The following is a 19,461-nucleotide window of genomic DNA, read 5'->3' as shown; positions in this document are numbered from 1 at the left end:
ATTTTGACGATTCAAAATTATCTTCAGATTACATATGCGTATCTTCTCGCGGATAAAAGAATCGCGAAAAGAATCACACCGAGTAAGGACAGTTGCTTACACGGAGGCACGCTGTGGCGAATTACGAATTACAGACATCAAAGCGACGACGGCCGACGACGGTGATTCCACACGACGGAATGTCAATTTTGTCGAACGGCATAACCGCCGGTGTTCGCCCGCGGAAGCGCGGCACCGTCTCGTTAGGACAGGTGTGCACGCGCGCACGACACACGTGCGGTTAAAAGAGAAGGAGGAAAGGAGGGGGAAAAAAGGATCTCGGAGACACACGCGAACCCCGGGAGTTCTTAGCGGATCGAGCGATTCGAGCGTTTATACGGCGTGCCGGGCTTATTCCGCGAGAGCGGATCAAAGATCTGGTGAACGGTGTGTATATCGAGCTGAGAGGGTGGGAGCGAGGGGACCGAAGGAGAGGAGTATATCGAGAATGCCCGACGAAGCGGTTTCACAGCGCCACAGCGAGGTCAGCGTCTTTTCTGCCTACGTGGATCCGCCGTGATCGCGCGCGCGCGCGCGCGCGCTGCGCGCTAATCTCCGATTTCGACCGATGTTTGTTGCTGCCGGCAGCATCACCGTCACCGTCATTATCGTGGAAAACGATGAGCAAAAACAACACACAACACGACCGACAAGTGCTGCCGCTAAGCGGTACAACGTGAGCGTATAAATAAATATTTACCGCGCGCTCGTATACGTTCCTTTCACTTGCCGTGTCGTTTCGTCGATTGAAATCAATTCCAAACACAGATGCGCGCGGACAATTCGCAACCGAGAACCGCCACCAGATTACAGGGAACCTGGAGAACTTTCGCAAGGAAATAGAAAAGAATGTTGTAGAGAAGTGGGATGAGAAGCGAGTTAAAATCGTGATTGCGTTCGAAAAAATGAAAATAGCCGGAAGAGAAAAAAATGCGTTCAGTATACAAATTTATGAAAAAAAAAGCCGATAGGTTAACGATACATTATTATAATACATTCGTACTAATGGCATGCTGTTTGTAAATATCTGTTTGTCGCTGTAGAAGCATTTAATAATCGAACATATATGTGGTTATAGTTTTCTAATTTTCTATTATAATATTATATATATTTTCTTACAAGTATAGATTTTCGATTCTAAAAACTATTCTTAATAATAAGTTAAAATCTCTAATCGTAAGAATATTCTCTCTCTCTCTCTCTTTTAATTAGATTTTAATTTTTTTATTAGATATTTCTGATATTTTGTTATTATATGTATACGTCTATTTTCTTACAAATATAGATCTTAGCTTTTTATTGTTGAAAATATTCTTGAAACTATTTAAAAAGATATTTTTAAGAATGTTCTCAACAACAAAAACTAAAAATCTGCTTATAAAAAAATATATATGTGCATGTATACATAACAGAAAATTTAATTCCTATAATTTAATTTCTAATTAAAAGAACATTCTTAATAAGAATGAGTTGAAAATCAACTTACAAGAAAATACATGTGTATAACAGAAAACTTTAGTACATTCGCGGTTGTCAAATAGTGTATTTCTGACGACGATAGAGCCTTGATATTTATCGCAAGTTATTTGCACATTATTCATGACATTGATACGAACGTATGATATAAAATGAATAGAAAAATATCTTCGACAGTGCATCGCATTCATATTGTTATCATAAATATCAGATGTCAGCCTATTGCAATAATACCGTGAGTTTCCCCACGTGATAACGCATAACGTAATATAGGCTATCGAATTACTGGTGGTACTCGCGATAATCTCAAAAAAAGTAGCGTTGGATCGTTAAAAATAAAGACCCGACCTTTCGTGGAATACTCCATTTATATTATTTATTCTATACATTTCACGCTCGATTAAACTGCCACGCAGCTCATCGTCTTTTCGATATTGAATCCGCAAAAATCACTCCAAGTGCAACAGTTTGCAAATTTACACGACGCCGGTGAGGTATTTTGTTTGCCTAAGTATTCTTATTTCATGTCATATTTTTTTCTACTGTCAACTGAAAAATTGGAGTACAGAAGAAATATACGTTTTTTCACTCTGATATCGAATCGCTCGTTTTGTCTCTCGAATATGTACGATTTGAGTTCATTTTTACCGCAACATAGATTAACTTTAACTTACTTTTTATTTTTTCTAGTTCTTAAAATTAAAAAAAGTTGAAGAATAAGTTGAACCGAGATTAAAGTTGATCTTCATTAATAGAAACAGGCATCAGTATGGCATCAACTTTTTTGTATAGTGGTGGTTTAAGGTTTAAGATAATATAATTAGCATCTATCCCGTGTATGTATGTGTTAATAAAAATACAATACATTATTACATATTATCGAAGTACCGATTGCATCATTTTTAACTCCCTAAGAGGGAAAATAATAAAAAAAATTTCTCCTTAACTTCAATGGTAAAAAATAAAATGCGGTCACTTCGTTTCCAACCTATGGAAAAGTTATACTATATATGACTATCCTTTTCGCAGCGGCGCTGTTTTACTTCATGTACCTGTTGCGTTTAAAATGCAACAGGTGCGTAATTGAACGGCAAAGGAGGGGAACAAGGGAAAGACGAAAGGCGCAAGAAAATCAGCATCGTGATCACGGTATGAGTTACGTAACCTTTTTCCCTAAGGCAGAAACGTGAAAACGTTTTTTATATGTGTGTACGAATGTAAATACATATACACATAGTGCAAAAAATTTTCACACACGCACACACACATACACGTATATGTATACACATATGCATAAACATTTTCACGTTCTCGCCCTAATGAAAAAGTTACATAATCTTGATCGCAGCTTAGGATGTTCCTTGAAGTGTGTTGGGTGGATACGTTCGGTCGAAAAAATAAAGTTCTTTGATTAGACATTGAAATTAGATGAGAATTTAAATAATCAAAGACACGAGATTAATTTGTACTCTTTTACATTTATCTCTACTAACGTAGATTAACTTTAATCTTATTCATGATTTTCTAATTATTAAAACTAGAAGATGAAGGGTTAGTTGAACCAAGATTAAATAAAATTAAATAACATTATTAATTCCCAGTCCAATTTCAATCTCTAATTCGATCACGGTTTCAGGACACAGAACATCCTCTGGACGTTTTTAGGACGTCTCTGTTAGAGATCCGTGTTGTACGGGTAGAAATCAGATAATGAAACCAATGAGGCCCGTGGTAATTCTCGAACAACATGACGTCGCCACGCCGGCCACGTGACACACACGCGCCGCGCGTCGCGATAGCGAAAGGAGCGGATAAGGCACACGCGGGGGGTACCCAACACCCGTGCATAGGGTGTTCTACACTCGTAGTCCCTGCGTTCGCGGGGATTTTTTCAGAGTATCGGATCTCGAGCTGGAGTGGTGCAACAACGCGGCGAGAAAAAACAAACAAGGAGGACATCATATTGTCTTTAAGTTCTCTAATCAGAGACAAGCCAATTGATTGGTTCCCCATGTTTCCTGAGAGAGAGAGAGAGAGAGAGAATGATAGAACAGAAAGAGAAAGAAATAGGAAATGTGAAGTCCTTTCTCGCGTGATTTTAGTAAACTGTTACAAGGAAAGAACGATTTTGCTGAACTATCTAAAAATTTAGCGAGATGTAAGTCTGAAAATAATTTTGTTAAACCATGAAAGTATAATTACGTAGAAATTCTCTCAAACATGATGAGATAAAATGTTTTAATTCTCAGAATGTAATTAAGTTTTAATTACATTCTGCCCCCCAAGTCTGAATGTCCGACATAATTATTTTAATAATTCAATAAAGTTATTCAGATCTGTATGTAGCTGAATTTTTAGATTTCAGTAAAACCTCCCATGCATGCAAAATGCAACTCGAGAGTACAGGAAGTCAATCGTGTGATTTTTTTCTCTAGAACGGAAACGTGAAAAGTAAAAATTTTTTGTACACGTGTATTACACACTGACAAATGAGGGTAATGTTTCGTTTGATATATGATTTACAAAAACTTGTTTACTTTTTCATTTAAAAATATTGTTCGGAATAAAATTTTTAAGGTGAAAAGCAAGAAAGTTTGTAAGTCACATATCCTACATATACATACGTATACATGAAATTTTCACTTTTCACGTTTCCGTTTAGGGAAAAAACCACATAATTGACCTACAGATTCTGATTGGAAAATCTCTAACGTTTTTGCAATACATGTACCGCGAATCGGAAATGAGGTCGATCACTCGGTATACGTCACAACGAAGACGCGTGTAGTATTCTTATCGGTGAGGAACCGGCTCCGGTTTTGATTTTTTTTTTTTTTCGTTGATCGCATCCAGAAAACGTAACGGTGCTCAAAGATCTTCGTAGAGAGATGCACGGAGAACAGATTAAAATCCTCATGCCGGGATTAGGCGTTCATAGTCAGACCTCATACTTGAGGCTTCCTTAAATTTACCTTTAAACGCTCAACAGCCAAGTAAAATAATTCGTCGGAAGCGTCTGAAGGTAAAACTCGAGGAAGCCTTAAGTATCAGGCCTGATTATGAATATAGGCATTTGAACTAAGAGAGAAAAAAAAAAAGTTACGGCTTGCTTCGAAGTTAGGTTTTTCCGGAGCACCCTGTATACGCCTTATTCACAGCAGGAATTTGCTGATAGCATTTATGGGCCAATCGGCTCGATCGACGAGACATTTCAGAACGACGACAAATTGGAAAACGAAGCGTGGCGTGTGAGGTCGGTAGTCCAGATGGACGAATGCGGGACGCGCTTCTGCGGCTTGTGTGTGTGTGTGTGTGATTATCAAAAGAAAAAAAAAGAAAAAAAGACACGCGATCTCTCTGTTACGTCACGATGAAAAATTCACCGCCGAGCGTATTCGGAGGCGCACAAGTGCGCAAAATGGCGCAGTTCGCGAAATACCCTCGCGTTACGCATGACCGTTCAAATTTCGGACGCGTCCTACACTTTTCGCTACGCACATTTATTTCTGGACTTCCCGGAAAACCTAATAACCGTTCGACCTTTTCCGTTTTCTCACCCTGGATTTCTCACACACGACACAACGCGACACCAGAGACGGAGCAGAAAGATAATAAAGAGCAGCGGGGAGTGAGATGAGAAGAAGAAAAAAAAAAAAAAACCGGAGCAGAGAAGAAAGATCATCGCTCACCCTCATCCAGCAGACGTTCCACGTGAATGAAGACATTTGGGAAGGCGGCTAGCTGCTTCCGGTCCTTCAGCAACTGTGACAGGTAGTCCGCTATACTCTGCGTCGTCGTGTTAGTATTATCACACATCGCAAATTCTACTCGGCTGCTATCAATGGCGAATGTTGGCGCGTGTTGGGCGCGCGCGGGCACGCTTAATGCAACACTCAAAGGGGAGGCGGCGAGTGAGCGGCGACGGCGACGGCGGCAGCGGCGGCGCGGTGTCGGGACGGACGGAGAACGGCGGAGCTGTTCTCTCTCCGGTCACGGTAGAGCACCAAACGCACGCGGACAAGCGGAGACGTACTGACGCAGTCAAAGAAAAGGAGCCGGAGCGAAGGCGGCGGCGGCCAGCGACGACGTTGCGAAGACGAAGAAGAGAGGAGGGGGGGGGACGACAGGGACGCGGCGAGTGGGAGAGAGACGAACGGGAGGGGAGGGAAAAGAGGAGAGGCAAGACTCCCGCTAGCGTGGAGGGATCGCGAGGGAGGACGCGAGAGAGGGGGAAGGAGAGGGGAGGGAGCCGGAGAGCGAGCGACACTCCTCCGAGAGAGTCGTAAAGTCGCCTCGCCTGTCGCGTTTGTTCTTTTCCTTTCCCCCTTTTCTCTTCTTTTCCTCTTATTTTTTCTTTCCTCAGCGACGTAATCACGCTTCTCTTCTCGTATCAGCGCCCGATTTCTTCGATACTTTTTCCTATCAGCTCCTCTTCGGAGATAATTCTCTCCCTTTTTTTCTTTTATCCCGCTTCGCTTGGCAGCTGATCTTTCTTTCTCGAGGAAACACACTGATCACGTCGTCACAGTTGACGTGCGCTAAAGACTATTGCGCTTTCAGGAACGATCCCACTGGTAAAACGCATGCCGCGGTAGATCGCGAGAAGCGACGTGGGAGCGACGGTAGGAAGGGAGAGAGAGGGAGGGAGGGAAATGCAGACGGAGAGAGGGAGGAAGAACGTAGGAAGAGGAGAGAGCGAGAGAGAAGCGTTGTAGATAAATAGAACGATCGACGAAGTTTTGGAGAGAAAGAATAAAGAAATGGAGAGAATCGGGTGAACAGCAAAGGGAGAGAGAGAGAGAGAGAAAAGATTAGACATACATAGAGACAATGTCTCTCTCCCTCGCTCGCTTGCGTGAGAAGGGTAAAATCGGAATGCGAGTCGCGGGAATTCAAGAGTAAGTACACGCGCTTTGGAATTCTCGGCTCTACTGATTGCACCGGCCGTGCATGCGCGCCCGTGCCGAGTTGAGCCGAGCGCGACCGAGTTGAGCCGAGGTGCGGGCTCGCGCGGGCGCATGCGCGCCGCGCTTTCGTGCGTTGCGTTTGCGAGAGGAACGTCGCCGCTCGCCATGCGTCTACCGCCCACTACCATATACGGCCTCTGCATACGCGCTAGAGCACCGAGCGAGAGCGAGAGAGGCAGAAGGAGAGAGGGAGAGGGAGATAAGCGCCATACCATCGTGTCGCGGAGTTGGATAATTCAGGCCCGCGTCCGCGGGCCAACGCACCGTCCGTTTCTCTTAACGCGTTGTTGGCATGAGGCGAATTATTTGTACTTATATATATTTATTATTATTATTTTTTTTTTTCAAATATTTACGTGATCTTTCACTGTCGCGAATTTCGCGGGTTGTACATCTATATTTTATGTCGGAAACGTCTTTAGTTTCGTAATCTGCCGCGAGACTCCCGAAGGGAAAAGATCGTTTCCTCTAAAATGTTTCTGGTAATCTCCCAGTCATGGGTTTCCAATTACAACTTTTAATCTTGACTCCGGATCTCACGCAACGACATGCGCGCGCATGCAAACTGCATCGGAACTCGTTAACCCTTTCATCAAACTTTTTAAAAACGTATCTAGCCTAATTATTTTTAAGTGTGAGATTGCTCTGAATAGGAAAATAGAATTAAACTATAAAAATTCAAAGGCTATTATAGTAGATGTAAAAGAATAAATTATTCAAAATATAAAAGAATAAAATTCTATTAATTAAATTATTTATTATAGAATTTTTTGAGACCACTAGATACAAAAATGATAGAGCCAAATGACGAATAGAAAAAAATAAAACATCTTTTAATTTTTATATAAATTGCTTTTAAAATCACAAAATACAAACTCAATTTGTGTAAAACAAACAAGATATAATAAAACCATACAGATTTATAAGAATACATTTATAAGTAATATATAGTTCCAAAGTTTCGCTATCTGTAGCTATTACGATTATGTCCTAAAAGTACCAACCATTAGTATAGTATTTCTCATTAAAAATCGCGAATTTCGTTTACATGTTATAAATACATTACATGAAAAATTTTATATATTAGCAGAATTATTTTTTTGAATAATCGTTACAATCAAACGTTGTACAACGCGTTAAAAAATTTCTCTTGATACAGTTTGAAAATTTTCGAAGCTTATTGCGCAAATAATTTTTGCACTCTATATAATAATATACCTATTTTGAACTATTCTTCGTTAAAGTAATCTTTTTAAAACGAATTTAGTTTCACGATAATGATTCAATGTGTTTATACAGATTCTTTTCAAACTATATAATATAATATAACTTAAACGTAAATATAATACTTATTTGCAATAATGACAACGTAATTAAAAAAATTATCATTTTTTAATTACTTGTAGAAAAAAAATATAACGAGAAATAGAAATAGATTTTTGAAAGAACTTATCTTTATTTTTATGAAATCAATTATTTAAAAAAATATTAAAATCAAAATTGTATTTCTACAATATATATTATAAAATTTTAATAATTTCATATATTTAATTAATTTAATAAAATTTTAATAATTTAAAATAATTAAATTAATTTTCTAGAGAACCATTTTTTGAGTAATGTCGTTGTTGAAACAAATGAGCAATATGTCTTTTATTAGAGACTTGAGAGAGAGAGAGAAGAAATATGAACTTTTAACATGAATGAACGCGTCGATTGACAAGACAGGGACACGGTAGTGCGGTATACTTCCTCGCCAATCGTCCCGGCTTCGCGAAGAACGCGTTCGTGGACAGAGGTAGGGGGGGAAAAAAATGGGCCGTGTGGAACATATCCTCTGAGTACGCAACCGGCCGACCTCTCCCAACTGAGATCGGTGCATTACATCAACGGTGCGCAACATCGTTACGATCCCCGGAGCTCCGGCGTGCCTTAGAATGCATAATTAATAACTCTACCTACTCACTTGCGATATACGCACGCCGACCAAGGCGTGAACGTACAAGGTGATACCCGCAAGCGTGTCGCCGATTCATATATTAACGACGCACGTGCCGTGCACTAACCACGGCTTTTAATCGGGATTTATTTCTTCTTCCTTATAGAGAAAATTTTGTTAATCTTAGAAACTCTATAACAGAGTCTAGTCACGAATAATTTTGTTAAAATTCTACGAAAGAGAAAAATTTATATAATTTCTCCCAGTATATACATATCATACATATTAACTTTAATTAAGATTAGACAAGTATAAGTTAAAGTGAGAGATATGTAAATTAACAAAACATATAACAAAACACAAGAAATAGCATTTTGATGGATTTTATAATTCTGTTTGATATTATCAAAATGTCATTATTTTCATTAAAAGATTTTTTTCAATGCAAAGACGGCTATATTGATTTCGACAAGTAATTCCTCTTTGTCACAAGACAAATAATTCCTTTATCGCGATATCGCTCTCAGAACATTCTCGTTAATTAAAAATGGTTGGAAATATAACAATGATATGTTTACAACTCGCAAATTAATATTGGGCCGACGCATATCGACTATTTAAAATACAGCTAAAAAGGTCCCTTAAACGAATTCGGATAATTATGTAATGTCCACTTCTAATAATTGATTGGTCTATTAATTAACATTTTAATTTTAATAATAATTTACACTTTACCTTTTCCTCGAAATAAAAAAAAGATAAAACATGAATTAAACAATGATTATTAAGTTAATCTATGTTTACAGAAATGGACATAACGTCTTCGTTCAATTTTATAGAAGAGATGAAAAATGATAAATCGGTTTAACAAAGGAGTATAGCGAATTCCGGTTGTGTTTCGTCGTTTGAATAGAAAAATTTTATTCTATTCAAACGTATCGTGCGTTTCTCGTGCGGGACATTCTTTTATACAGGATCCGGTGTTTAAACAACCAATCCTGTAGGAGGAGCATTACTGTGACTTCTGCTCAGCTGGGTTACCAATGGAAATGCCATTACGAGGTAGTCACTGTTGACAGTTAATGGTGTCAACGATGCGCATTCGCCTGCACGTTTGTCTTTACAGACCGCTTAAGGGAGTGCACGCGATTGCGGAATGCTTTATCCGCATAGAAAGGAAGCAAAGCGCGTATCCTCTCTCTCTCTCTCTCCCTCTCTTCAGCTGTAAAAAGTATGAATTGAGGCTTTATTAGTCTTTCATTTAATGAAGACTGCAAAATAGACTGCGATAAATGACGTCAACGAACCAGTTACGATTAATTCAAAATACAATAAACAAATTGTTTTTCGTAGAATCTTCTCTCTAAAAATTTTAGAGTGAATCTCATTCTGAAGAGTAAAATATCTTACTCTTAAAGATTAACAATTGTTCCTTTCAAGGTTGGCTCAAGTTTCACTCTTTTTTCCATTCCACTTCAAAACGGAAAATACGCTTTGCTATGTAAAAATTAGAGCTAGATACATATCTGAAAAGAATTTGGTCCAACTATTAAAATAATTATGTAGGACACTCAAGCTTGATTGGTAAAAAACTTTTTGTAGCAGCCCTACCGTAAATTTGGTATAAGAACCGTATATGAAGGGTTCAAATTCGTATATATGAAAGACAAACGAATCATATCCGATCGTATACGATTTATATACGATTCGTATACGATTCGTGTAAGATTCGCATATACTTCATAAACGATCGGAGATGAATCCGTATGTCTTTCATATACTGTTCACATATACGATCTCGAATACAAATCGTATCCCATTTACGAATACCATGACATATGATTTTGTCTTATGCGACTTTCACGATAGGGAGTGCTCATCATGCTTGAATTTGCTATATAATTATCTTAATAACAAAATTATTTTCAGATCTATATCTAACTAAATTTTTAGATACTTCAGGAAAATCATATTTTTCATAAAGATACGATTTGAGTGTATACCTTCATATTCAAGCGATATATAAGATATAGCAGAACAAAAATACGTAACGTTTTACTTAATGGCTTATTTAATGTATATGTAAATATTTTCTTGATGTATGTAATATTTTAATTGAAATTAAAAATTTATTTTATCGACATCGATTAAGTTCGGCTGCCTCTCCAGCATCGCCTTAAGAGATGAATCTTAAAAGACAATTTATAATATTCGTAACATTTGTAATCGCAATTTAAACGATAGACTTGATTGTTTTATTGATATTCGAAAAGTCAACTCCGTGAATTTGAAGTCAAACTAGCAAATTACGAGACGTCTCTATTTTTGGATTGTTCTGTTCAATTACAATCGGCCTCTCGTTCGTAATTTCGAAAAAATCGCCGGCAAAATTGCGACTGGAACAGTCATCGCACATAGATCGAATTCAAGGTGTGATTGCCGATCGATCGATCGGCCGCGTCGATTACGCCGCCTCTTTAGTGTTCTCCCACGGACTTTACCTTCTATGCCGTGTACCCAGCGCCTACATGTACGCACGCACGCACGCATGCACGCACGCACACGCCGGCCAATGCAAAAGTGATGTTGACGTCACGCGTCCGTACATGGCCTCACCGTGAAAACCGTGTGGGTGTCGCGCGTTATAAATTACTTCGTCTTGGACTTTTTCCCCTGTTACTCCACATCCTTCTTTCATTCCCATTCTGATGCCTTTGTATCTTTAAATTCCCGAACGGAGAAAAAAAACTGCGTGTATTCGCAGATTCTGACTAACTCGATAAATAAAACTTAGGAAAGAGTGGATAAGTCAGAATCATTAAGAAGAAAAGGCCAAATAAGTCTAGAACGATATAGCTTTTTTATTAACATAAAGCGAATGTGTTTGATCTGATGTCAAATTTAAAAGTGTACAGTAATAACTCAATTACTTAAGGCTTAATAATATTTCAAATATCTTGTGTCTTAACCTTGCATACATATATAAGAGACGCTGTTCATTGAAGATTCAGATGATCTTCGCTTATGCAGGTTATTTTTACTGTTGTTTACAATATACATACATATAATAAATACGGTGCGATAGTTAATTTCGAACTTTAACCCTTCCTGATCCAAATGGAACTTTAATAAGATCCAGGCGGATTTTTGAATTATTCTACCTCAAATTTAGACACGTAACAAACAAAATAAAAATATTTCGGATCATATTTTACCGCAAAATTCTATTCTTGAATATTAAAATAAGGGGGTATCAGAATTTTTCAGATCTCTTTTAAAACCCTTTGAAAAACACAGGCGCTAATGACCCGATTGGCCTAGGAAAGCAATGAAAAAAACATTGTGAACCACAGAAGGTTAATGTGATAAAATATGATCTGAACTAATTCTTACATATCGCACCTTATTTACGAATTGTCGGTAGTGCAGTAAGATTCATTTTCTAGCGATCAAGTTGAGATTGTTAACTGTTGATGTTCAAGTTACCACCATATTATCTGCGAGATGTATTAATATTATTAAATTGATTCCTAATAATGCGTCGCCATCCAACATCATTATGTATCGTCTACACCTATAAGGTGCGCGTGGATGACTGTTACCTGCTGAATTGCTGATTTTCCTGCCCACGTTTGCCTATCTGGCGAAAGGTCTTGGTGCGTTTCAATTGCTTTGCCGAACTCGGATCATTTAAAAAAACGATGTGAATCATACGCTCTAATCTACGTAATTTTTGAAGGCTTTCTGTGCCGACTGATGTGAGAAATAATTCTTCGATATTAATTTCTCAAGCTAAAACAGAAGATAGTTCATATATATATAGTATCTTTGATATTACAAATACGCAGATAATTTTGTTAAAGCAAGAGTTATACATTTTCTGTTTAAAAATGCGATGAAATCATATGTGCCTATGAATGTTTTAACATCTCTTAGTTTTACTTTAAAAAATACAATAAATTTTAAAAAAGAAAAAATCACGTACATAATATGTGTATTGCTTTTACTTGTAATTATATATCGGCGATTTCAAGACAATTCGTATTCGTTTGCGGGTACACTTCCCGCGAGTGATTCGACCAACACGATGTAATTTTAAAAGTCGTACAAATTCAATTAAATTAAGAATCGATGTTTATCAATTAATATTTATTGTTGGGAAGATTATCGTATTAATCTTTTTACTTCTTTTAATGATAAGCAAAATAAATAATGCGATAATTATTGCCTTGGGATCATCTGGTGAGTCGTATTACACGATGCAGTCGACATCAAATATATCTAGATTTTCCGCGGCTTCGTCAGTGCAAAATAAAATTCCCGAAGAAGCGTTGCAAAATTGATAAAAAGTCGTAATTCTTTTCGTCTGTTTCTGCTTATCCTATTAATGAAAGCATGAACGAGTCGTTTACGAAATTGCGATTTCGAGTGGCATCGCGGAAGAAGTCTATAATAATATATACGTGTATACTCATCACTATAATAAATCAATGTTCACAGTGATATTTAATGGACATGCAAGAACTGAAGAAGATCATCATTTTCTTCTTTCTGTTTTTCTTTAAGAACACGTGAACAAAAGTAGAAATTTTTTCTTGCTCGGACACGCTACATATATAATTTTGCTATAAGCCCTCCAATTGTCATTTTCATATGTCGTTCGACTCCATGTATGTATAGTTTTTTTTAACGCTAATGTTGTATCGTCGCTATACCTTCTGTGTCGCACTGAAGAGTATAGTGCTGACGTTCTACAACAATAATTCATGTAATAAAGAAAAAAAACAATTTACTTTTAATACGTAGTGAACTTACTAGGAATAATGATTTATTTCAACTCTTCATTGTATCCAATATTTAGAATATGATCCGCTTCGTCAATGATTAGACATTAAAGATTCTTATATAAGGAATCAGGCGTGTTTTGTAAAAAATCTAATAATCATCTTGGCATCACCATAATATTGATCCCTTTTCTAAATTTTAATGTTTCAGTCTGTTTACTGCCATCCATCAGAAGACCATATGTGTGATAATGACATTTCATTAATTTTTTGAAGACTCCGAAAGTTTGCATAGACAATTCTCTTGTAAAAGATATAATAATGCAACTAGAGAGAGAGAAAGAGAAAATACCTGTAAATGTTTATCCATTCGAACTTACTGATTTCATATTACTGAATTATCGAATGATCGTAATAGTTTTATTCTTATTAGCATATTAGCAGCTTTTTTTAAAATTCATCTCAATATAATTTAAAGATATGAATTAAAACGTTATATATATCAACTGGATATATCACTATTGAATATTTTATACTTTATATTGGACAGTTATATTTATTTATTTTTATATTTGCATTTAAATGATTATTTTTTATTTACATAAGAATAAATTCATGAAGATTATTTATGAAATAAAAAATAATCCAAATGTTTTTCTAACGCACTCATGACTACCAAATTTACCGTTACAAGGCGTGAACTTCAACTATAAATTAATTCAATAATAAAAATTATTCTATAAAATAATTCAATAATAAAAATTAAAAACGCTAGAGTTTTGCCAGATCCAGTTTCAGCAACATCAACCAAATTTCTTCCTTTGAAAAGGAATAGCTTATATCTCAATCATATTTGCAATATCCTTTAAAACCTTCAGTTATGTTTACTCAATATTAAGAAACTAGTATCATTTGTCATTTTAAAACCTACAACTGTGCTAAGTATTAAATAAGAATATAATCATGTTACTAGAAAGTGCTCAAATACCATTCAATTATTACAAGCCTAATCATATCAAAAGTAGGTACATACAATTTTCAGTAACTGAGGACTGCTTATAGCTATATCTCCTCAGACTCATTTTCCTTGGGTATACATATATAATTTTATTTTTTCTAAAAAAAAGATATAAGGATCATTATTAATAATTATATAATAAAACAGAAAATACAACAGAATTAATTCTGCGAAGTGTTATTTATAATTTCATCCAAAAAAAACTTCACACCTTGTATGTTCAGAATAATTTAAAGAGTAAATTATAAAAATAAGGTTGGGTTGTTTCTATTTTTTGGTAAACTTCAATTGACTGTTTTACTCTCTTATCATATGTTCTTATTCTTTTACTCTTTCGTTTATCCAGTAGGTAAATTTATTATCACATAGTTTATCCGAAGATGGAACACTCATCCCTTAGTTAGAAAAATTTATACAGACTTTTTGGAGGGATATATGTTTTGTGTTTTGCTAACTTATTTCAGTTATTTCTTCTGATCTGATTATACCTGTATAACAGAAATATTTTATTAAAAATAAATAATGATAAGGATACATTTATAAAAACAACAAAAGCAGATTGATATTGAGATATATAACTAGTTTTGCTACATAATTTTAAATTTTCTTAAATACGAATTTTATTAGTCAGATGTTTCATAAGATCTAACTTCAAAAACGAAAATATTTGTATCTTTTTGCTTTTTCTACTTTCTTAGCACCATTAATTTTTGTTTTCATACGTTTTTTAATTTTCCGTATTAGCACTTTTTCGAGAACTGACATTTTTTGAAGTTACAAAACAGTGTCGCAATGATGTTAAAAATTACTTAACGCGTTGATAGACCAATCAGAAGAAAGAATTTTACGAATTGACCAATTAAAAAACGTTTTAAAGCATTTTTTTAGCGTTAACCGTATCTTTGAATGCATTCTTCTTGTAAATTGTGCGCTCCTATTTAGAAACGTGAAATAGTTAAAACATGATGTACATACCTGTCTTGTAACATACATGATAATATAATGTGTGCTTGCATGCATTGCTATTCTGTATGTGTATCAGAATCATGGTAGAGTCGCACATTTTATCTTATAAGGCAGCAATGGATATAATTATTTAAAAAAATTGCTTCAAACAAGTATCGATTCTCGAAATTTGAAAACTCGAAAAGGCCTGTGTATGAATAATCAAGATATTAAATACAATGTATCTTATGTTGTATATTAAGTAATTTAAACTATACAGGGTGTTTGAGAAGTAATGAAAAATTTTGTCGCATAGGGGTAGAATCTACTAAATTGAGAAGAAAAGTCCTCTACCATTTTACAATTTTCGCAATAGTTTAACGAGATATTTATAAAAATATCCAAATTCGCCCAGCTACTAAATGCAAGCGTCGCTAGACAATGTCCACAATGTCCATTGCCACTTGTTATAAACAACGCGTGCTTAGCGATGGCGAATGCGCGCGGCGCATCTCGCTGAGCGGTCGCGTATTCAGCCGCCCGCTTGCACTAACGGTAGGCCGGACGGAGAGATTTGGATATTTTTATAAATTAATATCTTGTGAACTATTGCGGAAATTGTAAAATGGTAGAGGGCTTCTCAGTTTAGTCCATTCTACTCCTATGCGATCAACATTTTTTATTAGTTCTCAAACATCCTGCATATAAAACTTTGTAAATTCCTTAGATTTTCAATAAAATGTTTATACCTACACTATGCAATGTTTATACCTACACTTGCATTCTCGTCAATAGATCATGATTTTTGCATTCATTAGCTTAATTTTTGTAGCTTTCACGCGCCCTACACACGCACGCATATAAAAATATGTCTCGTATGAATCCAATTTTTTTTATCTTATTTGTTTTTAAACCTTTTTTTATTTTTTTGTTTTACATATACATAATTTTGTAATTCTATATTCTTATTATACATAAAAATTTGGATAATTATAGTTGAATGTAGTACGGGGATGTTCACAGACAATCAGTATTATATTATATAATTACTGGCTATGGTCCACTTGATGCTACGAATGCTTTGAAGCATTATTTGATTGGTCAATGAAAATAATTCTTTCTTCCGATTGGTCATTGAAAAGCCAGGCTTCGAAGCATTTGTAGCGTCAAGTGGACCGCACCTACAATATTTAATATACGCAATAATTTTATGGAAACATCTAAATAACTTCCTGATTAATTAAAAATTAGAATTAATTTATGAATTACAATCGATAAACTTCATAAAATTGTTTAGTTTATATAAGAACACAAAGCATGTAGTACACACATATGAATATATATGCCATCACCATTCGTTATAATATATTATCCATATATTATCTATTTCTATTATAATTCATTGCAATCTTTAATTCTTTTTTTTTTTATATTTGATGTTTATTAACATAAAAAAGTGTGTATATATATATTTATAGTACTAAAAATACTTGTTTCGTGTGTGTGTGTGTGTGTGTGTGTGTGTGTGTGTGTGTGTGTGTGTGAAAAGTATTTTTTAGCATTATAGTACTATAAAGATGCATACACTTACACAGATTTAATCATTCAGAAAATTATTATTTGATAATTATAAAATAGACAATAAAATGGAAAAATAATATCACGGAAGTTATATAAATATTATAATGCCTATATAATTACATAGCTTACATGTCAACGCTGTTAATTAATAATTAAAATCAATTTTTTAATTATGAAGCAAATAAGATACTTATATGTATAATATCCAGCATATATAATATTAATATACATTATATTGTATAACATATTTTATTATACAGATTTCTGATAATTAATTATAAAACTCGCAAAAAGGCAGAATGAATTAAATTGAAAAGAAAAAACTGAAAAGAAAAATAAAATTCTTGCATAGAGGTAGAATGAATTAAACTGATAAGAAAAATCCTCTAACATTTTGCATTTTTCGCATTAGTGATTATTTTCATCAATTAAACGAGTTATTATTGATGAAAATAATCAAATGCGCCCGACTTACCGCCAAATACAAGCGTGTAACGAAATAAAACCGCCTAGTAAAGCGCGCATTTGTCGTCGCTAGCCGCCACTAGTTTATATTATAAACACATCGTTTATATTAAAAACAAGATAAAAAGCTTTCTTATAAACTTTATAAGCAGTAATGGTTGTCGCTAGACAATAGTCGAAAATAGCGTTGATAAATTTCTGTTATGATTATTCTCCGTTTTTTTTTTGCCGCTGAGTGGTCTTGGCATTTATTATGGAAATGTTCGGAATGGATTCCAATTGGAATTATTTCGTTTTCCCTAGAAAACATAATAGAAATCTAGGGAATAAGTGAATAATTCCGATCGGAATCCATACTGAACATTTCCATAATAGATGCTCTAATCTCGTTGCATGCTTGCATTTAGCGGTAGACCGAGCGAATGTGATTATTTTCATCAATTAATAACTCGTTAACTAATACAAAAAATGCAAAATATTAGAGGATTTTTCTTCTCAGTTTAATCCATTCTACCTCTATACAAAAATTTTACAATTAATTATCAGACACCCAATATATATGATACTTATATATCCATGCACTAATAATAATATAAAATTTATCATTTTTTTTTCTTGATAGTTACTAGTTTCTGCTATATTGTTCATTCAGGGTTGCCACAAATCGCAAAATTTCCTGACATTTCCCAGATTTACTGACAAAATTTTGAGACTTTTCCCTGATCCAGAATTATTCATTCTCGGTCTTTCCAGTAATGGTACATACATGCAGGTTTTTATTTTGAGGAATCAACTTCCAAAAAAAAAAGATCGCCAAAAAAGATGACGGCAAAGCGTAAAGCCGAACGGTGTACAGCTACAAATATTAGAATTTCCCTGATAAGTGTGCTAAATTCCTGACTTTTCCTGACTTCCCTGACGCATTTTCAATATTCCCTCACATTTCCCTGAATTGTGGCAATCCTGTATTATATTTTTAAATACGAAAAACTATGAATTACATTATTGTTAATTAATCATAGAAACTATACCTACTTAATTTATACATTAAAGAGAATTTAGTTATAAGTATTGTGAGAAAAAAATAAAATTAACTGTGAACATATTTCGATTATAAAGGGATCCTTAAAAATCCTTAAAATTATAATTATTTATCTTTAAACAAAATACATCGGTGACTCTCCCATCTTCAGTATAAATTTTTTTTGTTCATTTTCTAAATTAGTAACATTAAAGCTTTCGACCCTGCAAATGAAAATAATGTTTTATAAATCATAATCGTAATTAACATTCAATATTGTAATTAATTAATATTATCTTTCATTATATGTAATTAATTGCTTACCCCTGTAATAAGGTTCTTCCGCGAAAAGCTGCTAAATGAGCATAATAAGTTGGTGCCGGATAGCTAACTGATCTTGTACAACGGGCATACATATGGCAAAGAAAATAAGTCATTTCCTCAAGCTGATCTTCGTTAAACTGAGAATCGTTGCATATGCATCTATATTTTGTAGGCCTCGCTGTACCCTGCATTTATAGTATAATCAACATTTACATATCAAATAAATTTTATTTAGTTGAAGAAACATGTGTTTGTATAGTTTGGAAATTTAATTATTTAATTCATATATACTTCGAAGTATCTTGAAGTGAATTATTATACAACCAATAAGAAAATACCTTTAGCGATCGAGCTGGATCTTAGCTTATAATTCTGTGTGAATTTGTATATTACATATGTAGTCTTTTAAACCGCGCGCCAAGCAATTTTTCGGTCTTGAAACGCCACTCTACGAAACTACCGCAATAATATCACGAGTTAAATTATCTAGCAATTTAATGCTAGATTTTGATGCTCATAGCATTTTGGATCTTAATAATGTTGAACGACATATGAAAATCTATGAATAAAAATCTGTAAATAATTAATTTATATTGCGAAAAATATTACCTTTTGACCGGGAGTTGAACCCGGATCTTTTACATTCCATGCGCCTTGGTAGGACGCACTGGTAAGACGCTCGCATGGAATGTAAGAGAGTGGCGTTTCAAGATCGAAAAATAGTTCGGCGCGCGGTTTAAAAGACTACATACATAATACATAAATTCACACGGAATTATAATTAGCACCTAAGATCCAGCTCGACCGTTAAAGACGTTTCTTATTGGTTTTCTCACATGTACGGTCCTATAAGATTTAATATTTAAATAATGAATTATTATAATTATATATATATATATATA

General features: G+C 34.9%; 2 protein-coding genes across 5 annotated transcripts in view; both read right to left on the bottom strand.

Annotated features, from left to right (window-relative positions):
• The window catches only part of how (protein held out wings), a 46,090-nt gene extending 39,658 nt beyond the window's left edge, over positions 1 to 6,432 (bottom strand). For all 4 annotated transcript variants that reach the window (XM_018548909.1, XM_018548910.1, XM_018548911.1 and 1 more), the window contains exon 1: positions 5,205 to 6,432. In XM_018548909.1, coding sequence (XP_018404411.1) covers positions 5,205 to 5,331 — 127 coding nt within the window. In that variant the 5' untranslated portion in view covers positions 5,332 to 6,432. The remainder of the gene's footprint in view (positions 1 to 5,204) is intronic.
• An 11,555-nt stretch (positions 6,433 to 17,987) lies between these two features.
• Positions 17,988 to 19,461, bottom strand: part of AGO2 (Argonaute 2) — a 21,625-nt gene continuing 20,151 nt past the window's right edge. The window contains exons 17-18 of the mRNA XM_018548913.1: positions 18,560 to 18,744; positions 17,988 to 18,459 (exon numbers count right to left, since the gene is read on the bottom strand). Coding sequence (XP_018404415.1) covers positions 18,372 to 18,459; positions 18,560 to 18,744 — 273 coding nt within the window. The 3' untranslated portion in view covers positions 17,988 to 18,371. The remainder of the gene's footprint in view (positions 18,460 to 18,559; positions 18,745 to 19,461) is intronic.

This window comes from Cyphomyrmex costatus, unplaced genomic scaffold (assembly GCF_001594065.2).
Source record: "Cyphomyrmex costatus isolate MS0001 unplaced genomic scaffold, Ccosl1.0 scaffold754, whole genome shotgun sequence".
Lineage (NCBI taxonomy): Eukaryota > Metazoa > Arthropoda > Insecta > Hymenoptera > Formicidae > Cyphomyrmex > Cyphomyrmex costatus.
This window is presented reverse-complemented; position numbering and strand designations above follow the sequence as displayed.